This window comes from Pleurodeles waltl, chromosome 12 (genome assembly GCF_031143425.1).
Source record: "Pleurodeles waltl isolate 20211129_DDA chromosome 12, aPleWal1.hap1.20221129, whole genome shotgun sequence".
NCBI lineage: Eukaryota > Metazoa > Chordata > Amphibia > Caudata > Salamandridae > Pleurodeles > Pleurodeles waltl.
The window spans coordinates 13,735,767-13,759,973 of NC_090451.1; the positions used below are offsets into that span (position 1 = coordinate 13,735,767).

At 50.7% G+C, this 24,207-nt stretch overlaps 1 protein-coding gene across 2 annotated transcripts; it reads right to left on the reverse strand.

The window, feature by feature from the left end:
* Window positions 1-9,096: 9,096 nt before the first annotated feature.
* On the reverse strand, window positions 9,097-23,933 carry NDUFS7 (NADH:ubiquinone oxidoreductase core subunit S7). Of its 2 annotated transcripts, XM_069216447.1 has the most exons (8): window positions 23,698-23,823; window positions 19,481-19,517; window positions 18,934-19,002; window positions 16,292-16,421; window positions 15,239-15,418; window positions 13,252-13,298; window positions 9,689-9,777; window positions 9,097-9,579 (listed from the first exon to the last, which is right to left on the reverse strand). In XM_069216447.1, the coding sequence occupies exons 1-8, from the start codon at window positions 23,711-23,713 to the stop codon at window positions 9,482-9,484; spliced, it is 666 nt and encodes a 221-aa protein (XP_069072548.1). In that variant the 5' UTR covers window positions 23,714-23,823; the 3' UTR covers window positions 9,097-9,481. The 2 variants fall into 2 exon arrangements, with proteins under 2 accessions (XP_069072548.1, XP_069072549.1); XM_069216448.1 differs by lacking the exon at window positions 19,481-19,517 and having other exon boundaries at window positions 23,698-23,933.
* Window positions 23,934-24,207: the final 274 nt, after the last annotated feature.

Sequence of the window (24,207 nt, forward strand, 5' to 3'; positions counted from 1 at the left end):
AGACAGGGACGAAGATCCTTCGTCTTCTTGGGTACAAAAAAGAGAGGAGCCCCAGCCGGAGAGGACGATGGTACATAAGACCGCTGTGTAAGTTTTCTTCCAGATACTCCTTTAGAACTTTCCTTTCGGGTTCTGTGAGTGAATACATCCTCCCAAAGGGAACGATAGCTCCGGGTTCCAACGGAATAGCACAATCATAATCTCGATGTGCGGGTAACACAGGTCTGGATGGTTTTTGGAACACATCTTGAAATTCTAGATAGTGATCAGGGACTCCTTGGACTGTATTGATGGAACATCCGGTAGTAATTTCAGTAGGCATCAATCTCTTGGGTGACCAATATGTGTCTGAAGCAAAGCAATTCTCATGACAAAACTGTGAGGACAAGGAAATAGTCTGGGTTTCCCAATTTACATAAGGGTTATGTCTTATGAACCACGGAATTCCTAAAATGATAGTATGGTTGGGGGATGATATGAGATCAAATGAGATGTGTTCTTGGTGGTTACCAAATTGTAAACTTAGTGTCAGGGTGGTAGTATCAACTGGACCAGAGGATATTAAGGACCCATCCACTCTGTGAACTTGTTCTGGGGTTTCTTTGGGTCGTGTTGGTATTTGTTGAGTAGTAGCCCAAGTCTTATCCATGTATATGCCACTGGCACCACAATCAAGTAAAGCCATCGTTCTTTCTTGACGGCCGTCCGGTAATTGTAACATCACAGGTAACATAAACAAAGTTGTGGCACTGTCCTTGAATGAACTGATGGAAGGTATAGCCGATGATCCCGTCCCCTCCCTTCTTACAGAGGACGGGAAGTGGCGTTTCCTGATGGTCTTTGAGCATGAACGCGGCAGGTACGAAGCATGTGGCCGGCAGCACCACAATACAGGCACAATCCTTTCTTACATCTGTCTTCCGCTCGTTAACAGAAAGCGGTCCTCGAGTAGTATCCACCTGCATAGGTTCGCCTTCGCTGTCTCTGGCGGGAGGACGAGGTTCCTCAGGACGATGCATAAAGACCCGTGAAGTGCTTGGCTGGGAAGATCCTCTACTCTTTCTCTTCTCCATACGTCGCTCTTGGAGACGGTATTCGATGGAAAGAGCCTGATCCATCAGACCACAAAGATCTTCAACTTGGGTGGAGTGTACTAACTCGTCTTTAATTTCTTCTTTAAGTCCTCTACGGAATAAAGTCACCAGAGTTCGTTCCACCCAGGTGGTCTCCGCCACTAGCTGTCGAAAGCGAGTAATATATTGAAGGACATCTTGTGAGCCTTGTTGGTGAATAGCTGCCAGAAGAGATTGATCAGGATCTGCAGCAGCCGCCACTGTATCATCCATGGTGTTAGACGACGTCGGGAGAAATGGGCGCTGGAATCTGTCACGACTCACGTGCTGCTTAAACCTGGAGTCCGCAGAACGAGTGGCGTGGATCCTGTTCTCGAATGTTCGGCCTTGGCCCAGGTAGGGGCGACTCTTTCTGGTAGCCACGGTGCTGCAGGCAATGGGAGCGCCAAGAGCAGACCGTGTCGCTCAGAAGTAGAGCCAGAGGGAAAAAAAACACTGAAAAGGGGAAAAAACCTCCAAAAAGATAGGTTCCTGAAACAGGTACAAAAAGAACAGGAATCAACAGAGGCAAAATACAGGAAAATATACTGGAACTGACGAGAACCAGCACAGGAAGGCAAAGAAATAGGAGCGAAGACACCATCCAAACAGAAAGTGTTGCAGCGCAAGGAGAGAAAGAATCACAGCCCTTAAATACCAACAAACAGGAAGCGACCAACAGGACGTACAAGGACACCATCTTAGATAGGGAAAAACACATAGAACAGAATGGACTAGGAGCCATAGAGAGTAGGGAACAAGGAATGCTGGGAAGAAAAGGGAAATATGGGAAAGGGAGAAAAAACACAAAGGAAGGCACAACCAGATAGCCAGAAAAAGCAGAAAAGAACAGGTGAGTGGGGGGTCAGACCTGCCTGTGAGCGCGGTGCGTGAAAGTAGAATGAGGCCCCATGCCCAATTTGGGGCCTCGGAGAATGCAGAGCAGCCTAGGGGCGCGTCGCGTCTTGTGACCGCGTGCCACGGCCCAAGCCGAATGTTCGGCTCGTGTGGCGTGCAGCGGCGCGACAGGCCCATATTTATTCTTTTTAGCGCCGCATTTGAGTAATTTTTTATGCAAAAGTGGCGCAAACTTGCATAATACAAATGTATTTTGTAAGTTTGCGCTGTTTTTGCGTCAAAAAGCGGTGTAAAAGCATTGCTAAAAAGTAAAAATATGGGCCTAAGTTTATAATGTATTACGCACTGTGCTGAGAAGGCATACCTCTGCCAGACACCAGCGTAATGTGTTACAGCCTGTGCTGAGAAGGTATACCTCTGTCAGACACCAAGTTTATAATGTGTTACGTACTGTGCTGAGAGAACATACTTGTGGCTAGACACCAAGTTTATAATGTGTTACGTGCTGTGCTGAGAACGCATACCTCTGCCAGACACCAAGTTCATAATGTGTTATGTACTGCGCTGAGAAGGCTACCTGTGGCCAGGCACCATGTTAATGTGTTACGTACTGTGCTGAGAAGGCATACCTATGCCAGACTCCAAGTTTATAATGTGTTACGTGCTGTGCTATGAAGGCATTCTCTGCCAGACTCCAAGTTAGTGTGTTACGTATTGTGCTTAGAAGGCATACTTGTGGCCAGACACCAAGTGTATGTGTTACGTAGTGTGTTGAGAAGGTATACCTCTACCAGACACTAAGTTTATAGTGTGTTACTTACTGTGCTGAGGAGGCATACTTCAATCAGACACCAAGTTTATAATGTGTTACGTACTGTGCTGAGGAGGCATACCTCTGCCAGACACCAAGTTTATAATGTGTTACGTACTGTGCTGAGGAGGCATACCTCAGCCAGACACCAAGTTTATAATGTGTTACGTACTGTGCTGAGAAGGCTACCTGTGGCCAGGCACCAAGTTAATGTGTTACGTACTGTACTGAGAAGGCATACCTCTGCCATACACCAAGTTATTGTGTTAAGTACTGTGTTGAGAAGGCTACCTGTGGCCAGACACCAAGTGTATAATGTGTTACGTACTGTGCCGAGAAGGCATACCTCTACCAGACACCAAGTGTATAATGTGTTACATACTGTGCTGAGAAGGCTTACCTCTGCCAGACACCAAGTTTATAATGTGTTACGTACTGTGCTGAAGAGGCATACCTCTGCCAGACACCAAGTTTATAATGTGTTACGTACTGTGCTGAGAAGGCTACCTGTGGCCAGACACCAAGTTATTGTGTTAAGTACTGTGTTGAGAAGGCTACCTGTGGTCAGACACCAAGTGTATGTGTTACGTACTCTGCTGAGAAGGCATACCTCTACCAGACACCATGTTTATGAAGTGTTACGTACTGTGTTGAGAAGGCATACCTGTGGGCAGACACCAAATTTATAATGTGTGACATACTGTGCTGAGAATTCATACCTCTGCCAGACACCATTTTTAGAATGTGTTACGTACTGTGCTGAGAAGGCATACCTCTGCCAGACACCAAGTTTAGAATGTGTTACGTACTGTGCTGAGAAGGCTGCCTGTGGCCAAAGACCACGTTTATAATGTGTTACGTGCTGAGAAGGCATACCTCCACCAGACACCAAGTTCATAATGTGTTACGTACTGTGTTGAGAAGGCTACCTGTGGCCAGACTCCAAGGCCCATATTTATACTTTTTTAGTGCCACATTTGCGCCATTTGTTTGACGCAAAAGCGGCGCAAACTTTCAAAATACAATTGTATTTTGTAAGTTTGTGGCACTTTTGCGTCAAAAAAATTACACAAATGCAGCGCTAAAAAAGTATAAATATGGGCCCAAGTGTATAATGCGTTACATCCTCTGCTGAGAAGGCATACCTCTACCAGACGCCATGTTTATGAAATGTTATGTACTGTGTTGAGAAGGCATACCTGTGGGCAGACACTAAGTTTATAATGTGACATACTGTGCTGTGAATTCATACCTCTGCCAGACACCATTTTTAGAATGCGTTACGTACTGTGCTGAGAAGGCTACCTGTGGCCAGGCACCAAGTTAATGTGTTACGTACTATGTTGAGAAGGCTACCTGTGGCCAGACACCAAATTTATAATGTGTTACGTACTGTGCTGAGAAGGCTAACTGTGGCCAGACACCAAGTTTATAGTGTGTTACGTGCTGTGCTATGAAGGCATTCTCTGCCAGACACCAAGTTAGTGTGTTACGTATTGTGCTTAGAAGGCATACTTGTGGCCAGACACCAAGTGTATGTGTTACGTACTGTGTTGAGAAGGTATACCTCTACCAGACACCAAGTTTATAGTGTGTTACGTACTGTGCTGAGAAGGCATACCTCTGCCAGACACCTAGTTTATAGTGTGTTACGTACTGTGCTGAGAAGGCATACCTGTGGCCAGACACCAAGTGTATGTGTTACGTACTGTGTTGAGAAGGTATACCTCTACCAGACACCAAGTTTATAGTGTGTTACGTACTGTGCTGAGAAGGCATACCTCTGCCAGACACCTAGTTTATAGTGTGTTACGTACTGTGCTGAGAAGGCATACCTGTGGCCATACACCAAGTTTATAGTGTGTTACGTACTGTGCTGAGAAGGCATACCTCTGCCAGACACCAAGTTTATAATGTGTTACGTACTGTGCTGAGAAGGCTACCTGTGGCCAGGCACCAAGTTTATAATGTGTTACGCACTGTCCTGAGTAGGGTAGCTGTGGCCAGGCACCATGTTAATGTGTTACGTACTGTGCTGAGAGGGCTACCTGTGGGCAGACCCTGAGTGTATTATGGGCTATGTACCATGTCATGCTCTAGTTAAGTATAAAACAGTTTCCGCCACCAGGGTTAAATCTTGCCTTATTGCTTGTGAAGAGTGCCCACATGGAGTAAGACTACACTGCACTTCCTGATGACTTCACGGCTGTTGAGCCTGCAGACTGGCCTTGTAGTGCACAAGAGACCTTCAGAGGGAGGTAGGTTCACCTTCATTCTCAAAGCACACAATAAACCGCCATGCCCTGTTGTTTACCACTGTTGAGTGCAACGTGGATGCAAACATTTTTACTTGAAAAAGTTTGGTGGGGCAGAAGCCACTAGACACCAGGGATTTTTGTTTTAATTTTTATTTACATTGATAAGGGGAGCGACCCCTTAGGCAAGGGTCGCTCCCCAGGAGGGGCAATTTTTTTTTTATTAGGCCTGTTCTGCCCCTGCCCCCCCGGGGTAGATCAGCCTATTTCTATTAAGCACTTAGGCAACAGGGATTGGTGTGTGTGTTTTGTTTGGGGGGCAGCCCCTTGGGCAAGGGTCGCTCCCCATGGGAGCACATTACTGTTGGCCATATCTGCCCTTCTCGGGGGCAGATCGGCCTATTTTTGGAAGGTCCATCAGCCCCCTAGGGGGGCAGAAAGCCCACCAGAGACCAGGGAAGAATTATTTTTTTTTTCAAAATAAGAGGTTGAGAGTATGGCCATACCCACCCCAAATAAATGGGGCCAAAGTTGTTCTGCCCACCATGGGCAGATGGGGCAATTACCCCCGATCCACACATGTGGGGGTAGAAAGTCTACTAGATGCCAGAGAATTAAAACAAAATAATAATAATTATTGTGTGGCAATGGCTACCAACCAGTATGGGCATGGGTATGCCCCCATCCCAACTGAAGGGGGTAACTTTCAGCTCTACCCCGCACACTAAAACATCTTATCCCACCCTAAGCAAGAAGATATTTGATTATTTTGGGTTTTGGTTTTACATTTGGGCCATGAGAGCTTGGCTAACTCTCAAAATCGCCCCACTTGGAATGGTGAGGTCTGCACTTTTTAGACTCTGGGACACTGCCATGTAGAAAAATCCAAAAGACCTAGACACATCTGAAAACTAAACATCTGGGTGATTCCAGGGCGGTGTGCTTCACATGCACCCGGCACCATTTTATTACCCACAATGCCCTGCAAACCTCCAACTTTGCTGGAAATCACAGATTTTTGTGATGGAACCTTCTGGAATCTGCAGGAATCCACAAAATTCCTACCACCCAGCATTGTCTCATCTATACCGATAAAAATTATGCCCCACTTGTCAGCCTAAAACCTTTTTTTTTCTTTTCAAACTGCCCTTTTGGATCCGCTTTGGATCCCCCTCAATTTCAACATGTTTTTGGTTCTTCCCCGTCACAGGCACTTGGTCGCCTACACAAGAGAGGTAGCATTTTTACTGGGAGACTGAGGGGAGCGTTGGGTGGTAGGGAATGTGTCCCGGTGCGGTATCCCACACAGAAATGTGGGAAAATGTGATTTTTTTTAGCTAAATTTGAGGTTCGCTTAGGATTCTGGGTAAAAAAAAAAAAAACTATTAGGGGCTCCCCACAAGTCGCACCTCCCTTGACTCCCTTGCTGTCTAGTTTTCAGAAATGGTTGGGTTTGGTAGGTTTCCCCATATGGCTGCCGAGCCCAGGACCAAGAACGTAGGTGCCCCCGCAAAAACAGGCAGTTTAGTATTTGCTCATTTTGATGTGTCCACATAGAGTTTTGGGGCGTTTCCTGTCGCGGGCACTAGTCCTACCCACACAAGTGAGGTATCATTTTTATCAGGAATCTTGGGGGAACGCTGGGTGGAAGGAAATTTGAGGCTCCTCTCAGATTCCAGAACTTTTTCTCATCAAAATGTGAGGAAAAAGTATATTTTTTTAGCCAGATTTTGAGGTTTGCAAAGGATTCTAGGTAACAGAACTGTTTGAGAGCCCCACAAGTCACCCCATCTTGGATTCCCCTAGGTGTCTAGTTTTACAAATTGCACAGGTTTGGTAGGTTGCCTAGGTGCCGGCTGAGTTAGAGGCCAAAATCCACAGCTAGACACTTTGCAAAAAACATAGCAGATTTCAATGTAAAAATGTGATGTGTCCATGTTGCCTTTCCTGTTGCGAGTATTAGGCCTCCCCACGCAAGTGAGGTACCATTTTTATCAGGAGACTTCGGGGAACACACAATAGCAAAACAAGTGTTACTGCCCCTTGTCTTTCTCTATATATTTTCCTTCCAAATATAAGCAAGTGTGTAAAAAAGACATCTATTTGAAAAATGCCCTGTAATTCACATACTAGTATGGGCACCCTGGAATTCAGAGATGTGCAAATAACCACTGCTTCTCAACACCTTATCTTGTGCCCATTTTGGAAATACAAAGGTTTTCTTGATACCTATTTTTCACTCTTTATATTTCAGCAAATGAATTGCTTTTTACCCGGTATAGAATGAAAACCCATTGCAAGGTGCAGCTCATTCATTGACTCTGGGTACCTAGGGTTCTTGACGAACCTACAAGCCCTATATATCCCTAGAGCCAGGAGAGTCCAGCAGACATAACAGCATATTGATTTAAAAAATCTGACATTCAGCTGTCATTTTCTGTAGGAAAATCTTGTGGGATCTACACAAATGACCCCTTGCTGAATTCAGAATGTTGTCTACTTTTCAGAAACGTTTAGCTTTCTGGGATCCAGCATTGGTTTAACATCCATCCATTTCTTCCACTAACTGGAAGGAGGCTGAAAGCACAAAAAAAATAGTAAAAGTGGGGTATGCCGCCCCACTAAAATGCCACAATTGTGTTGAAAAATGTGGTTTTCTGATTCAAGTCTGCCTGTTCCTGATAGCTGGGAAGCTGGTGATTTAGCACTGCAAACCCTTTGTTTATGCCATTTTCAGAGAAAAAAAACACAAGCCTTCTTCGCCAGTCCTTCCCCCCCCCCCATTTAAAAAAAAATGTTTGCTGAATTTTGGCAAATTTCTTGGTCTTCTTCAGGAGAACCCACAAACTCTGGGTACCTCTAGAATCCATAGGATGTTGGACGCAAATTTGGCGTGGGTAGCTTATGTGGACAAAAAGTTATGAGGGCCTAAGCACGAACTGCTCAAAATGACCCAAAAAAGGCTTGGCACAGGAGGGGAAAAGGCCAGGCAGCGAAGGGGTTAACACGAACAGCACTTTTGACACCAACATTACATTTGCACAGAGCGTAGCTTGGTCAGTGCCTCAAAGGACAAATTATTTATTGGTCATAAGGCCAGAACCCTAACAGCCACAAGGCTGCTGCCTAGTAGCCTGTCCCGGAGAACACCCCATGCAATTAAAATTACAAAGCAGAACAAGCTTGTGAAACGCATAGAGCCACTAGCATGTGCTCGATGCGCCTACAGCCCAAGGACCAGACCTCGCACTCAAGGAACCTTCAAGATCTACCTTCAGCCTAACGTGGTCACCATCGGCGAGCTTCCTGGACAACGGTTCTTCTGCCAGGCTCCTCCTTCTCAAAGTTCAAGTATGGGCTCAAAGAAAGGCTCTGAAGCACTTGCATCCAAGCAACAATGTTTCACTGGTTCTATCACCCCTTTCAGTCTCCTCCTTTTGCCACACAGTGCAGTCTACATGCGTCTGAAAAATAATGTTTTTATATAGTCTTTTGTTTCACAAGCTTGCCGCATCCTTGCTAACGTAACTCATTTCACTGGCTCTGATATCACTGGCCCCAGAAGGATGGAGGCCTGCGATGGACCAGTAAACTGGTGACTATCATCTTACAGAAGGTGGGGACACACATTTCATTCCCTGAATGGTCTTGCTGTTCTCTGCCATTCCTGAACTCACAGATGTATGAAAGTAATGTGCAAACTGACTGCCTTTCTCTTGTTTGCAGGATGAATTTACCTTTCCGAAAACCAACAGCAATTGTTAATTAACAAACTTATTGTAATTCCCTCATCTTCCAGAATAGGCCTTTTCGTGGCGAGCAAGAGCAATGGAAAAGCAAGATAATGAGGTTCATGCACTTTGCGCACCCGCAGGCAATCCTGTCCCGGATCATATGCGAGCATGCAAAGGAAGGGCCTGCATCTAAAGGCCTGTCTTCCCACTCGAAGGACAAGGGCCGAAGAGCATGTCCTTTCAACACATGAGGCCATGCCACGATGTCGCAAACCACATCACACACTAAGACACAACCTGCATTCTTGTGAACGGAGACCAGGCGGGACCTTTAGGAATACTTTATTCATGTAGAGGAATCACTGCAATACAGCTTTTTTGGGTTGTCAATCCCTTGGACACAGTGTGAGCCACCAAAGCAAGACGATGGAACATAGCAACCCTACTACTCATGACGCAGCAGTCCCCACTCGACACTGCAGCCCCTACAGCCACCACTCTAGAAACTCTACAACCCGTAACACTGCAGACTCTACACCCAATGACCCTGCAGCCGCTGATGGTCAGAGAGTGCTACAGAAAATGCAGCCAGTAAAGCACTGCATGAAAGAGGCAGAAGTGTGCAGCCAGAGACTTCAGGAGCCAACACAAACCAGTTCCTTAGATAAATAAGTGTCTGATCAGAAACATCCAGCCGAGATTGTTCCGCGTCTATTTCCGGTACCAGATTCTTAATTTCTTCTCCCGCTTGATCTTCTTCTGAAGCTGGAGGATTCCATAGAGGAGAGCTTCGGCCGTGGGTGGACAACCTGGGGGTAAGACACCAGTGTGTGTTAGTGAGTGTTCCTGGTTTGTAACCCATCCCACAAATACAAGCAGCTTTATGCAAACTACTGCCTTCAAATCCAGATATCACACCTGGTACGTAGATGTCGACTGGCACGATGCGGTCACATCCCCGGACCACCGAGTAGGAGTAGTGGTAATAACCTCCCCCGTTGGCACAGCTGAGGAAGGAAGAGACAGCAAGTAAGATACCAGAGGTGAAAGCAGCCAAAGCCCTTCCAGGCCTGGAGTAAAGGCAAGATGTCGCCTGCACGCAACACTACGGGCCAAAAGGTAAGAGCCAAGAGCCTCTGCAGAGATACTCCTCCAGCCACGGACGAGTGACTGAGGCTTCAGAAACCAACTCTTCATCACAAGTGCAAGCAGGGCCTGTGATCGCATTTACCACTGTCCCAGCCAAGGGCATGGGGGTCTCTGCACTTCTACACATCCCGGAGGTGGAGTTATGAACCGACGTGCTGTGCTCTCAGCACTTTCTCAGAGGTGCAGCTAAGGCCAGGTGGCATCTGCACCCAGTATTTTATTAAGATCTGCAACGCTCTCAGTTTCACAATAAGGACTGGAGATTTCAATGTCCAACACTATCCCGGCGTTCTCTGCGCTTAACAGTGGCCCTCAGTTCGAATCAGGGACCAGCGCCTTGCGTAACAAACACATTCCCAGATATAAAAGAGAGGACTCTGGCTGCCAACTCTCAAGGTGGGACAACGTTATCTGAAGCCAACACTGGACAAGGAAGGGGCTATACTGCACCTTTCAAAAACATCTCCCCAAACTCAGGAGAAGAGAGTTTACAGCCTTGTGGAGCTGCTTAATAATTAAACATAATCCAACACACGCTTCAAGCAGCCAGGACTGAACGCTGCGTTCGCCAAAGTAACAGTTTCAACCAACTCACTGCAGAGAGAGAGCTCTTTTTAGCTGCACAGAAAGAATAATGCCATAACACATCAGCATCCTTGGGTTCCTGCTAGAAGGAGCTTATGAGGTCTACAAACTTCCTGTCGGCATTTTGGGAAAGGAGACAGGGGGCCTTAGCACCTTCTCACCGACACGGATCCAAGAAGTGGTGCAGCTGAGTGAGAAAGAGCATCCGGTCACACAGAAGACAGTCGCGTGGCACATCTTCCTGTAAGGCTACGATCCCTTCCTAGCAGATTCTCCTCCTCCCAAGTGTAGGAAGCTGGCCTGGTGTGTGGTGAGCACCTATGGTGTTATCACTTTATACCAGCTCCAGGTATCCCCTAGTAGTGAAGTGTAGGCAGTGTCTGGAAGCCAGCGCTCTCTACAGGTAGCTGTGGATGAGCAGCCAAGGCTTATCTAGGCGACATGCAAAGCTCATGCAAAACCACTGAAGTCACACAGTACTCACTCATGAAAGGAAACACCCAGTGTTACAAAAGTAAAGGTACTTTATTATAGTAACACTAATACTAAAATACTGTATAGGCAATACTTCACTAGCATGTAAGTAGACACATTATTATATACACATCAGGAGTCAGTAACTAGCATAAAAAGCAATAGGCATTGGCAAAAGCAATAGAAAACAGTGAGAGCCAAACCATATATACAATCCCCCACCCAAGGGTGTGGAATTATTAGAGGGGAGCTGGAGGAACTAGGAACCCCAAGAGGTGAGTACCAGAGTGCCCCCATCGACCGGGAGAGGAGAGGTACATACCTGGCTTTCCCCAAACCCAACAGGAGGACTTGGAAAAGGACTATGCAAGACCCAACCAAGACTGGAAGAAGCCAAAGGTGGATCCTCACGGATGAGGACCTGCAAAGGAAGGGCACCAAGTCCAGTTTGTATTGAAGTGCCCGGTTGTGGCAGGAGCCACTACCTACCCTTCTGTGGATGGAGGACTAGGTCGACAAGCGACGAAGAAGGCCAGCAGTGCAGCACAGGAGATGAAGAGGAGTCTCTGAAGTGATGCAGATGGTGTCCAACGTCGGCTATCGGGATGCAGTGGTAAGTATGCAGGAAGACCACCAACAAGCCTTGGCAAAGGCAGAATATGGAAAAGAAGTGTTGCAAGGCCCAGGGGACTCGACCCAAGGAGGTGAGTCCAGGGTGACCCTCAGCAGTTGGGAGAGTCACCAGAAGAAGAGGCAGCCCCCACAGGCAGGCGACACAGTAGCTGCAGTGAGGCCAGGTCAGTACACCCAAAGAGGAGTCCCACGTCGCTGGAGCAACAGAGAGGAGACTGTCCTTGGCAGGAAGAAGTGCTGGGGGCTACATGAAGCATGAAGATCCCTTGGAGGAGGAGCAAACAAACCTTCGTAGCTGCAAGAGTCGCAGTGCACAGGGTTACTCTCCTGCAAGGAGATGCAAGGACTTACCATCTCCCAAGCTGGACAGCTGGCAGAGAGGACCAAGAGGACCACGCTAGACCACTACCAGGAACCACGGAGTTCCAGAGGAGAGCAGATCCACACAGCCAGACGTTGTAGCAGTTGGTGCCTGCAGATGCAGGGCAGTGACTCCTTCACTCCAAAGGAGATTCCTTCTTGCTTCTTGGTGCACGCTGAAGACTCGCCACCCTCAGAGGATGCACAGCTGTGGAAATGTTGCAGTTGCTGGAAGGAGCCGGAGAAACAATGTAGCAAAGCCAAATCGTCGCTGGAGTTCCAGATTGTTGGTGCCTGAAGAGTCCAGTTGCGGTTCCAGTGGCCAGAAGATATAGTAAACGTTGCAGTGGAGTCCTGCTGGAATCTTGCATGGTGAATCTGAGGACCCACCCAAGGAGACCCTCAATAGCCCAGGAAGGGGGACTGGTCACCTAGCAGGGTGACCATTTATCAGGAGGGGGCTGTGATGTCACCTACCTGAACTGGCTAATCAGATGCTCCCAGAGGCCTCTGCACATCTTGGATTCAAGATGGCAGAACCAAGTGGCCACCTGAAGGAGCTCTGGGCACCAGCCCTGGGATAGTGATTGACAGCTGAGTGGTCACGCCCCTTTGCTTTGTCTAGTTTCACCCCAGAGCAGGGACCAGGGTCCCTGGACTGGTGCAAACCTGTTTATGCAAGGGGGGAACTCTGCCCTCTGGACTAGGAGAGCGTATCATAGGGGTGACTTACAGTGACCGGTGTCCAGTATACGTGTAAAACGGCTTCCCCGCACATACAAAGTCCAGTGTAGTGGCAGCACCTGTGGTCATGGAGCGGTGCCCCAACACAAAGGTACCTGCACCCTGCCCCATGGGCTAGCAGGGCGTACCACAGGGGTTATTTACAGTGATCTGGTATAGTGGCCTGTACTGAAAAGGGTGCATGCATCTTTTCTCGCAGGCTGCAATGGCAGGCCTGCCTAAACATTTTGCATGGGCTTTCTTGGGTAGCATAATACATGCTGCAGCCCATGACATAACCCTGGTGCCCTACAGCCCTGTGTACCTAAGTATCGCATACTAGGGACTTATGTGGGGGCACCAGGATGGCAATTGTGGGGTGTGCAAAGTCCTAGGCAACCAAATTTAGAGGAGAGTGAACAATCACTGGGGTCTTGGTTGACAGGATCCCAAATGAAAACAGTCCAAGCACACTGACAACAGGCAAAAACTGGGGGTACCCATGCCAAAAAGAGGATACTTTCCTACACCAAGAAGCCAATCAACAGAGTGCTCACCTGCCCATGGACACCACATATCGCGGTTCTGGCATCTGGTCATAAACCTGCAATGAGACAACAAAGTCAGCTGACAGCTAGAAGGCATCTCTCACCCATGCCAACTCCCGCAGAACAGGTCACAGTTTCATCAACATAAACAGCAGCGAGCTGCTGGCCGCCACATGCAAGAGCGACCTCGGGCACAAGACATGTGTCCTCAGGACACGAACCCCATCTCACCGCACTCAGCTCCTCTAACTCCGGATGCGGGATTTGTAGGGTACAAACCCAGCTTTCAAGCAATGTAGCTCCGAGCAGTGGGTGAGTGGGGAAACCCAGGGAGTGTGTGGCATGGGAGAGCACGGAGGGAGCCTGATGTATATGTGCTCCTGAGTGCGAGCACTGCAAGCGCCATAGCTAGCACGAGCAGAGTCACTTGTTCACCGGTGTCACAAGCACCAACTTGCAATAAACGACAGTGCTAGTCAGGGGGAAATGAGGAGGGGCGGGGGAGTACTGATAAGACAAAAAAATGGGTGGAAACAGACACTACCCAGCAATAACCCAGAGGGCTGCTAAACATCACCCAAACACCGGTCGACATCCAGTGGGGGAGGAATCCTCACCCAGAAGTGAATCAGTGAATGCTGAGGGGCTGGTGTAGGAGGGGAAACAGTCACCCAGCAGTGATGCTGAGGGGCTGGTGTGGGAGGGGATACAGTCACCCAGCAGTGATGCTGAGGGCGGGTGTGAGAGGGAATACAGTCCCCCAGCAGTGATTCCGAGGGCGGTTGTGAGACGGGATACAGTCACCCAGCAGTGATTCTGAGGGGCGGGTGTGAGGGGATACAATCTCCCAGCAGTGATGCTGAGGGCGGGTGTGAGAGGGGATACAGTCCCCCAGCAGTGATTCCGAGGGCGGTTGTGAGACGGGATACAGTCACCCAGCAGTGATGCTGAGGGCGGGTGTGAGGGGATACAGTCTCCCAGCAGTGATGCTGAGGGCGGGTGTGAGAGGGGATACAGTCACCCAGCAGTGATGCTGAGGGCGGGTGTGAGAGGGGATACAGTCACCCAGCAGTGATGCTGAGGGGTGGGTGTGAGAGGGGATACAGTCACCCAGCAGAGATACTGAGGGGCTGGTGTGTGAGGGGATACAGTCACCCAGCAGTGATGCTGAGGGCTGGTGTGAGAGGGGATACAGTCACCCAGCAGTGATGCTGAGGGGCTGGTGTGAGAGGGGATACAGACACCCAGCAGTGATTCCGAGGGGCGGGTGTGGGAGGGGATACAGTCACCCAGCAGTGATTCTGAGGGGCGGGTGTGAGGGGATACAATCTCCCAGCAGTGATGCTGAGGGCGGGTGTGAGAGGGGATACAGTCCCCCAGCAGTGATTCCGAGGGCGGTTGTGAGACGGGATACAGTCACCCAGCAGTGATGCTGAGGGCGGGTGTGAGGGGATACAGTCTCCCAGCAGTGATGCTGAGGGCGGGTGTGAGAGGGGATACAGTCACCCAGCAGTGATGCTGAGGGCGGGTGTGAGAGGGGATACAGTCACCCAGCAGTGATGCTGAGGGCGGGTGTGAGAGGGGATACAGTCACCCAGCAGTGATGCTGAGGGCTGGTGTGAGAGGGGATACAGTCACCCAGCAGTGATTCAGAGGGGCTGGTGTGAGAGGGGATACAGACACCCAGCAGTGATTCCGAGGGGCGGGTGTGAGAGGGGATACAGTCACCCAGCAGTGATGCTGAGGGCTGGTGTGAGAGGGGATACAGTCACCCAGCAGTGATGCTGAGGGCTGGTGTGAGAGGGGATACAGTCACCCAGCAGTGATGCTGAGGGGCTGGTGTGAGAGGGGATACAGACACCCAGCAGTGATTCCGAGGGGCGGGTGTGAGACGGGATACAGTCACCCAGCAGTGATCTGAAGAGGAGATGAGGAGGAAGTGCACACATCCATGATCCATGTTGGAGTGAGCGTCGGTGAAGCTTGAAGATCTCACCTTTCGAAGAGCGGGCGCCATCTTGTTTGTCAAGGTTCCTGCCACGATCATAACATCAGCTTGGCGTGGGCTGGCGCGAAAGACCACACCAAAACGATCCATGTCGTAACGTGGGGCGGCCATGTGCATCATCTCCACGGCACAGCACGCCAAGCCAAAGGTCATGGGCCAGAGAGAGCTCTGCAGGAAAAGTGACACAAACAATGAACGTGGGATACAGAAGCAAGGGGGATATGAGAGATGAGATGAGAAGAGGATAGAGGGGACAAGGGTACAGCGTGAGCAAGGGGGACATGAGAGATGAGAAGAGGATAGAGGGGACAAGGGTACAGCGTGAGCAAGGGGGACAGCAGGGATCAGTGCTTTAGTGAGGAGAAGGGGACAGGTTAAAAGGAGGAAAAGTGTACAGAGTGGATATTGATGAGGAAGGCACCAAGAATAAAAATCAGCAGAGTACCACGAGTGGGTGTAAAGAAGAGTAAAGAAAGACGTAAACAATGCATAAGTAAAGGAAAGCTAACACCACCCATTGTAACGCCATGCCTGCCACTGACCATCCCTCTCGACATTAACAGGATATCAAGGCCGAGCGCCCACTGCATCTGCAGGAGGCCTCAGCCTATATTACTCAACCTGGATTTCTAGAACAACCTGACCCTAACCCTTAAACCGCCTCACTGTCCACCCCGCGTAAACCAGTCCTCACCCATTATATAAACACTCCTTTGGATGCACAGCTCTGCCACCACACCCCTGCTCCAGAGTGCCCTCAGAGTTCCAATAAAAACCCTTCACTCAACCACCAGCACTAATCCAGCACCCAAGCTCTGCCCCGCTCACAACTCTCCCTGCACTAACCAGGCGCTCCTGGCATCTCCGCACCCATCTTGCGTATCTGCTATCAATCTTCACTGCACTCCCTATATGTAGCTTGTACCACCCTAGTACCAGGGCACTATCTGCCTGGCGCAAGCCTCACCAGTGCTCAAACTGTGTGCCCATCTGTGTGTAGCTAGTACCACCTTAGTACCCAGCACCAGCTTCAATGCTCACCCTGCGTGCCCAGTTCACCAGGTCATCCAGTTTGGTGACAATGTACTCTCCTCTGCTGCTGGGCAGAGCTGATTTTGGTGCAGGGGTCCCTACTGATTTCTGGGCGGGAGCCACAGCTGAACTCTGATGCCTAACAGGGAGAAAAAGATAACGTGCAAGTGTGGGACATTTAGAAAGAAACAGCTTTAATACCAAGCGAGTGCTGCACACCACTTACTCCCAGATAGAGGTGCACGCCGCTATGAGTGCCATTTATAAAGGAGTGTGCATAGTAGGGTTGCAACTCCTACTGTGTCCCAGGCAGCGTTTTGTAAAACAAGAACCCATCCTGTCTAAGAGCAACTGCTCCCCCTCCTCAGCCACTCTCTAGCCTAGACAATGCAGTTGTGGAGGTGCCTGTGCACCTAGGCAATGCATCAACACCTCCACAACTGCTCTCCCTCCCCAGCCACTCTCGAGCCTAGAAAATGCACCGACACCTCCACAACTGCTCCCCCTCTCCAGCCACTCTCTAGCCTAGACAATGCACCCACAACTCCTCTCCAGTCAAACTCTAGCCTAGACAATGCACCAACACCTCCACAACTTCTCTCCCTCGCCAGTCACTCTCCAGCCTAGACAATGCACAGGCACCTTCACAACTGCTCTCCCTCACCAGCCACTCTCTAGCCTAGACAATGCACCGACACCTCCACAACTGCTCCCCCCTCCCCAGCCACTCTCTAGCCTAGACAATGCGCTGACACCTCCACAAGTACTCTCCCCTGCCACTCTCTAGCCTAGACAATGCGCTGACACCTCCACAAGTACTCTCCCCTCCCCAGCCACTCTATAGCCTAGACAATGCGGTGACACCACCACAAGTACTCTCCCCTCCCCAGCCACTCTCTAGCCTAGACAATGCACTGACACCTCCACAAGTACTCTCCCCTCCCCAGCCACTCTCTAGCCTAGACAATGCACTGACACCTCCACAAGTACTCTCCCCTCCCCAGCCACTCTCTAGCCTAGACAATGCACTGACACCTCCACAAGTACTCTCCCCTCCCCAGCCACTCTCTAGCCTAGACAATGCGCTGACACCTCCACAAGTACTCTCCCCTCCCCAGCCACTCTCTAGCCTAGACAATGCGCTGATACCTCCACAAGTACTCTCCCCTCCCCAGCCACTCTCTAGCCTAGACAATGCACTGACACGTCCACAAGTACTCTCCCCTCCCCAGCCACTCTCTAGCCTAGACAATGCACCGACACGTCCACAACTGCTCTCCCTCGCCAGCCACTCTCTACCCTAGGCAATGCACCCACAACTCCTCTCCCTCTCCAGTAAAACTCTAGCCTAGACAATGCACCAACACCTCCACAACTTCTCTCCCTTGCCAGTCACTCTCCAGCCTAGACAATGGACCAACACCTCCACAACTGCCCCCCCTCCTCAGCCACTCTCTAGCCTAGACAATGCAGTTGTGGAGGTGCCTGTGCACCTAGGCAATGCATCAACACCTCCACAACTGCTCTCCCTCCCCAGCCACTCTCGAGCCTAGAAAATGCACTGACACCTCCACAGCTGCTCCCCTTCTACAGCCACTCTCTAGCCTAGACAATGCACCCACAACTCCTCTCCAGTCAAACTCTAGCCTAGACAATGCACCAACACCTCCACAACTTCTCTCCCTCGCCAGTCACTCTCCAGCCTAGATAATGCACAGGCACCTTCACAACTGCTCTCTCTCACCAGCCCCTCTCTAACCTAGACAATGCACCGACACCTCCACAACTGCTCCCCCTCGCCAGCCACTCTCTAACCTAGACAATGCACCGACACCTCCACAACTGCTCCCCCTCGCCAGCCACTCTCTAGCCTAGACAATGCACCCACAACTCCTCTCCCTCCCCAGTCAAACTCTAGCCTAGACAATACACCAACACCTTCACAACTGCTCTCCCTCGCCAGCCACTCTCCAGCCTAGATAATGCACCCACAACTCCTCTCCCTCCCCAGTCAAACTCTAGCCTAGACAATGCACCAACACCTCCACAACTTCTCTCCCTCGCCAGCCACTCTCTAGCCTAGACAATGCACTGACACCTCCACAAGTACTCTCCCCTCCCCAGCCACTCTCTATCCTAGACAATGCACTGACACCTCCACAAGTACTCTCCCCTCCCCAGCCACTCTCTAGCCTAGACAATGGACTGACACCTCCACAAGTACTCTCCCCTCCCCAGCCACTCTCTAGCCTAGACAATGCACTGACACCTCCACAAGTACTCTCCCCTCCCCAGCCTAGACAATGCACTGACTCCTCCACAAGTACTCTCCCCTCCCCAGCCACTCTCTAGCCTAGACAATGCACAGACACCTCCTCAACTGCTCTCCCTTCCCCAGCCACTCTCTACCCTAGGCAATGCACCAGCAGCTCCACAACTGCTCCCCCTCCCCAGCCACCCTGTAGCCTAGACAATGCACCAACACCTCCACAACTGCTCTCCTTCACCAGCCACTCTCTACCCTAGGCAATGCACCAGCAGCTTCACAACTGCTCCCCCTCCCCAGCCACTCTCTACCCTAGACAATATCACTCCAGACCACACACCACAACTGGCATAACTGTCCAGCATTGCACAGTGCAAAGAATTACCTGATACCATGTTCCACTGTGGCACTCGGACGACACAGCAGATTCTGAAGCAGAGCAAAGGACCCAGGCCTAAAACAGATGGTAGAGAACGGATGTGAGCAGACTGAAGGAAGAGACTGATTCAAGAAACCTGGCAGGAGGGGTGGGCAGGTGCAACTACTGATGATAGCATAGGGCCTGCAAGACTGGCAGGAGACTTGGGTGTTGGTACTGACCAGCTGGACTTTTAACGCATTACACCACCCTGTCCCAGTGGTAGATCTGTATCAAACATTTGTATGCATTAGTTAGCAGGTTATTAGAGTTTACTGAGGTCACGACTACAAGAGAGATGTGCCGGCTTGTACAAAGGGCTCTGCCTGCACAGACACACAGCAGTCGCAGAGCCACTCAAACGCCTGGCTGCACCCACAAGAAGCCCAGGACTGGAGGCAAACTCCCTCCTACATTGCTTCAGTACCAAAGTGCACCCGGCCAGCTTTGTGTGATAAGCTCAAGTGCCCTCCCACCACTCCCTTTCAGCAGGGCTTCCCAGGCAGAGTCCTACCTGAAGGTCAGAGCTTGCAGCCGGGCCAGGCGAGGCACTGAAAAGGAAAGAAGGTGGTTAAAAACTCCCTGTAGTACTGGACCATATACACCTCTCCCTGTACCTCTCCACATCACTGCAAGATACTTCCCGGCCCTCACAGTGCATCCGAGTGTGCACGCATCTCACCCCCTCCTCTCTATAAAATACTCATCATGTATAGAGCCATTTGCCCATTTGCTTTAGGTCCCTGAGATGAGACAGTATTTTCAGACTAGAAAAGACAGGTCTTTCAAGGTTTGCTGAGGGGCAGATGTGCCTCTTACAGCATTCTTAGAGTGGGTCAAGTGGTCCACAGGGTTCTTAAATTTCATGGAAGGGCCCGACCACCCTCTTCTGTCTGATGGATCTTTGGTGCTGTAAGAATTCATCTGGTACTGCACCTCGTGTTCAGTCCGGCTCACATAGAAGTAGCCTGTGTTTCAAGTAACTGCGGACACATCCATGCAGGGGCTTGTCTGCCATGTCAAGGTTTAAGTTTGATCCTCTACTCCATAGGAGTAATACCATCTCCCAGCTGGGGCAAGAGTCACACTGAATGTCAAGAAATGTAATTCCCGACTAATTTGAGGGCCTTGTCCCACTGCAACAGGGCACACTGTGGGCGATCAATACCTCTTCTGCTCAAGGCCTCTAAGGCAGATGTGTAGCCTGAGGCCAGCAGATGAGAAACAGAACCTTACAAGTCTCTGCTCAGCTCCAAAGCCACTCTGCTTCAGAAGCTGCACCAGGAGCTGGCAAGGATAAATTTGGTTTACTATGAACAGGAGCCCAAAGTGACTGCTCAAAAGCACCAGAACAAGAGATGCTCCGGGTGAGGCAAATGTGGCAACACCTTGATGAATGAATCAAAGAAAGAGACTGATTTACGACCTTCAAAACTGACTCCACAGTCCTCTGCTATAATACTGAAAACTACAGCCAAATTACAAGCAGGAGCACTGATTAGACAGAGTTTTTATTAAGGTTGGCTTTACTTGCCTAATAAGAGTTATTACACACATCTGTGCGTTCGGGAAAGCTACGCAATAGGTGAAGTTACATTAATATAACACAGGAGTACTGTTGAGCATTAATACACAATGCGTCTGCGCTTGCAATGTTTGAAGCAGAGTGATAAAAGTAAGCAGACGAGGACGTAAGCGCAAACTCTTCAGATCCTCTTAATGTAAGTTATTTTCCGATTCACTGACAACTCATTCTGGCGAAATGTCTCCAAGAACTCAACACCCAAATTCTTTTACTATGGTCAAATGAATAAACCGCAGTTTGAATGTGTTCTCTACTACATGTAAAAATATTTTTAGATGTGCATAGATATTTTATATGGCTTGTTTACAGAAAGAAAGTACTTGGAGAGATGGAACGTTTTTTTTTTTTTTTTTTAAAGTTCTCCCTCATTGTAAATTGATTGGGTCAGCACGTAATGATCTCTTTGCTAGGTGCAGCCCCCCTACTCTAAATCACACAGGTCAGGGCTTGACATTGCCACTGCAGAAGTTGCTCTCCTTTCAATGCTGGATGAAACGTCCAGACACACAACTCCGGCTGTTCCCAATCCAGCAGCAGTCCTGACAGAGGCCACTGCACTAACACACGAAGGACTTTCCCTACTATCAGCGTCCCAGACTCTGGCTAAGAGCTTAAGGTTTCCACCAAAGCTCTCAGGGACTGCAGGCAGCCCTGGTCCATGAGGGGTACCGGTACAGGTTTTTGTTCAGACTTATCGACATGCCACAGCAGGGGCAATACATACACTGGAAGCCCACCAGCAAGCTCAGGGCCCACATCTAAGCTTTCCCACTAAGGAAGAGTTCAAGTCCTATGGCACAGGGACCCACTTCTTCAGCTCATTGAGGTGCAGCTTCAGCAAGCTTAGGAGCCACATCTAGGCTCTCATTAATGAGGTTCTGCTTGTTCAAGAGATACAACAAGCTTGTGACCTACGTCTGAGCTTTGATCAGCATATTGCAGCCTCTGTCATGCTGCACAGCAAGCTTGGGACCTGCATATGCGATCTTGTCGCTGAGGTACAACTTTAGTCACCATATACAGTAAGTGTGGAAGCCACATCCAGACTCTCGATATAGAGATGCAGCTTGAGCCCTATAGTACAGCATATCTGGAACCCAAATCTGGCTGTACCTCTCCCCTTGTAGAGATTCAGAAACAAAAATAAAAGAAGTGATAGCTGGAAGTGTTTTGTATGAAGCTTCTTATGCACTTTTCTAGAAGGCTGCCCTCTATGTAGTGTGCAAAGCTAGGCACACTGTGCAGTGGGTCCAGGCAACCACACATTGGTTTACAGGGATGAGAATTAGATCACCTAATGCCTAATGTTTTTATGGTGGCTTGGGCGAGCAGCTAGGGGAATGTTGGAGAAGTGCAAAGCATTTGCTGTACTTAGTATCAATCATGCAACTCATATTCGAGGGAATAACTTGAGACCAATTTATTAAAATACTTTTGATTGTTATATATAGTTTAAGACCAAAATGATCAGAATTAGTTAAGTACTTTTTGAGTTATGATTTCTGAAGTTGTAACAAGTTCAGTCTTTCTGTGTTGAATGATGCACCGTAGGAGTGAACTGGATAAGTCTGGCTGCAGCGTTCTGGACGGTCTGTAGTCTTTGCACTAGGAGGGCCTAAACGCTATGTGGAGTGGCTGGTGAAGGTGCGGCTCATGAGACTTCCTCTCCGCTTCCTGAGGGAGGGCTATTCAATGAACGGATGTTTTGGATCAATTTCGTTTTATATTTACGTTGTGGTGCTTGTTAACGACTTTTTGCATTATGAAAAAAATAAAATGGACCCTTAATATTCTGGTAAAGTGGAATAATGGGGTGGGTGAATGCGCACGTCGTTAGCAGAGTCCGAAGCTCGCAGGCTCGGGCGGCGCTCAACGCGCTGCCAGGTTTATAGTTTGGGCTCCGTGTGCACTTCGTAGACTGAGGGCTGCGCCCGGCAGAGAGAGGGATGCGTGATATTCCCCTGGGCACACAGGCGTTTCCGCGCGGCCGCCCCGGGGCGTGGGAGCTGCGGGGTCCCGGGGCCCGGAGCGGGCACTGAGCCCGGTACCGTGAGCCCGGCACTGAGCGCCCGGCACTGAACCCGGCACTGAGAGCCCGGCACTGAGCAGGCACTGAGCACCCGGCACTGAGAACCCGGCACTGAGAGCCCGGCACTGAGAGCCCGGCACTGAGAGCCCGGCACTGAGAGCCCGGCACTGAGAGCCCGGCACTGAACCCTGCACTGAGAGCCCGGCACTGAGCAGGCACTGAGCACCCGGCACTGAACCCTGCACTGAGAGCCCGGCACTGAGCAGGCACTGAGCACCCGGCACTGAGAACCCGGCACTGAGAGCCCGGCACTGAGAGCCCGGCACTGAGAGTCCGGCACTGAGAGTCCGGCACTGAGAGCCCGGCACTGAGCACCCGGCACTGAACCCTGCACTGAGAGCCCGGCACTGAGAGCCCGGCACTGAGCAGGCACTGAGCACCCGGCACTGAACCCTGCACTGAGAGCCCGGCACTGAGCAGGCACTGAGCACCCGGCACTGAACCCGGCACTGAGAGCCCGGCACTGAGCAGGCACTGAGAGCCCGGCACTGAGAGCCCGGCACTGAGAACCCGGCACTGAGAGCCCGGCACTGAGCGCCCGGCACTGAACCCTGCACTGAGAGCCCGGCACTGAGAACCCGGCACTGAGAGCCCTGCACTGAGAGCCCTGCACTGAGAGCCCTGCACTGAGAGTCCGGCACTAAGAGCCCGGCACTGAACCCTGCACTGAGAGGCAGGCACTGAGCACCCGGCACTGAGAACCCGGCACTGAGAGCCCGGCACTGAGCAGGCACTGAGCACCCGGCACTGAACCCTGCACTGAGAGCCCGGCACTGAACCCGGCACTGAGAGCCCGGCACTGAACCCTGCACTGAGAGCCCGGCACTGAGAAGGCACTGAGAGCCCGGCCCTGAGCACCCGGCACTGAGAGTCCGGCACTGAGAGTCCGGCACTGAGCAGGCACTGAGCGCCCGGCACTGAGCACCCGGCACTGAACCCTGCACTGAGAGCCCGGCACTGAGAGCCCGGCACTGAGCACCCGGCACTGAGAGCCCGGCCCTGAGCCCGGCACCGACGCTACTCCGCACCGCTGTGCGCCCCCTCCGCGCCCCCTCACCGGGCAGCGCCGCCATCTTCTCTCCGCGCGTCCTGCGGATCCACTTCCGGTCTCCTTGAAGCTCCTCTGAACAGCTTCCGGTGCCTGCTCCGCCGCCCGTGACCCGGAAGCGCCCCGATAGGCTGCTGCACCGACCCGGAAGTAGAAAGAATACGTGGCCCGTCCCGGCGCGCGGCGCGGAGCATCTGCGGGGACCAGGCAGCGCTTGGAAGCCGATGCGCTCTCTGCTCGCAGCTCTCACTCCATCTCCCACTGATGTTTATTCACAATCACTCCCTCGTTCACCCATCATTCGAGCCCCGGTTTGCAGGAGTAGTGCTGACGTCAGAGCACTCACTCCTTCCATGTGACGGGGAGCAGCACTCACGCACCCTGTGCCGCCGCCTCACAGCGCTTCTACCCACCACCCCACAGCCGCCCACGAGGGGCCTGCACCAGCCCGGCCGGGCTTGTAGTGAGCACCAAGGGGTACTTGCACCTTGCACCAGGCCCAGTTATCCCTTATTAGTG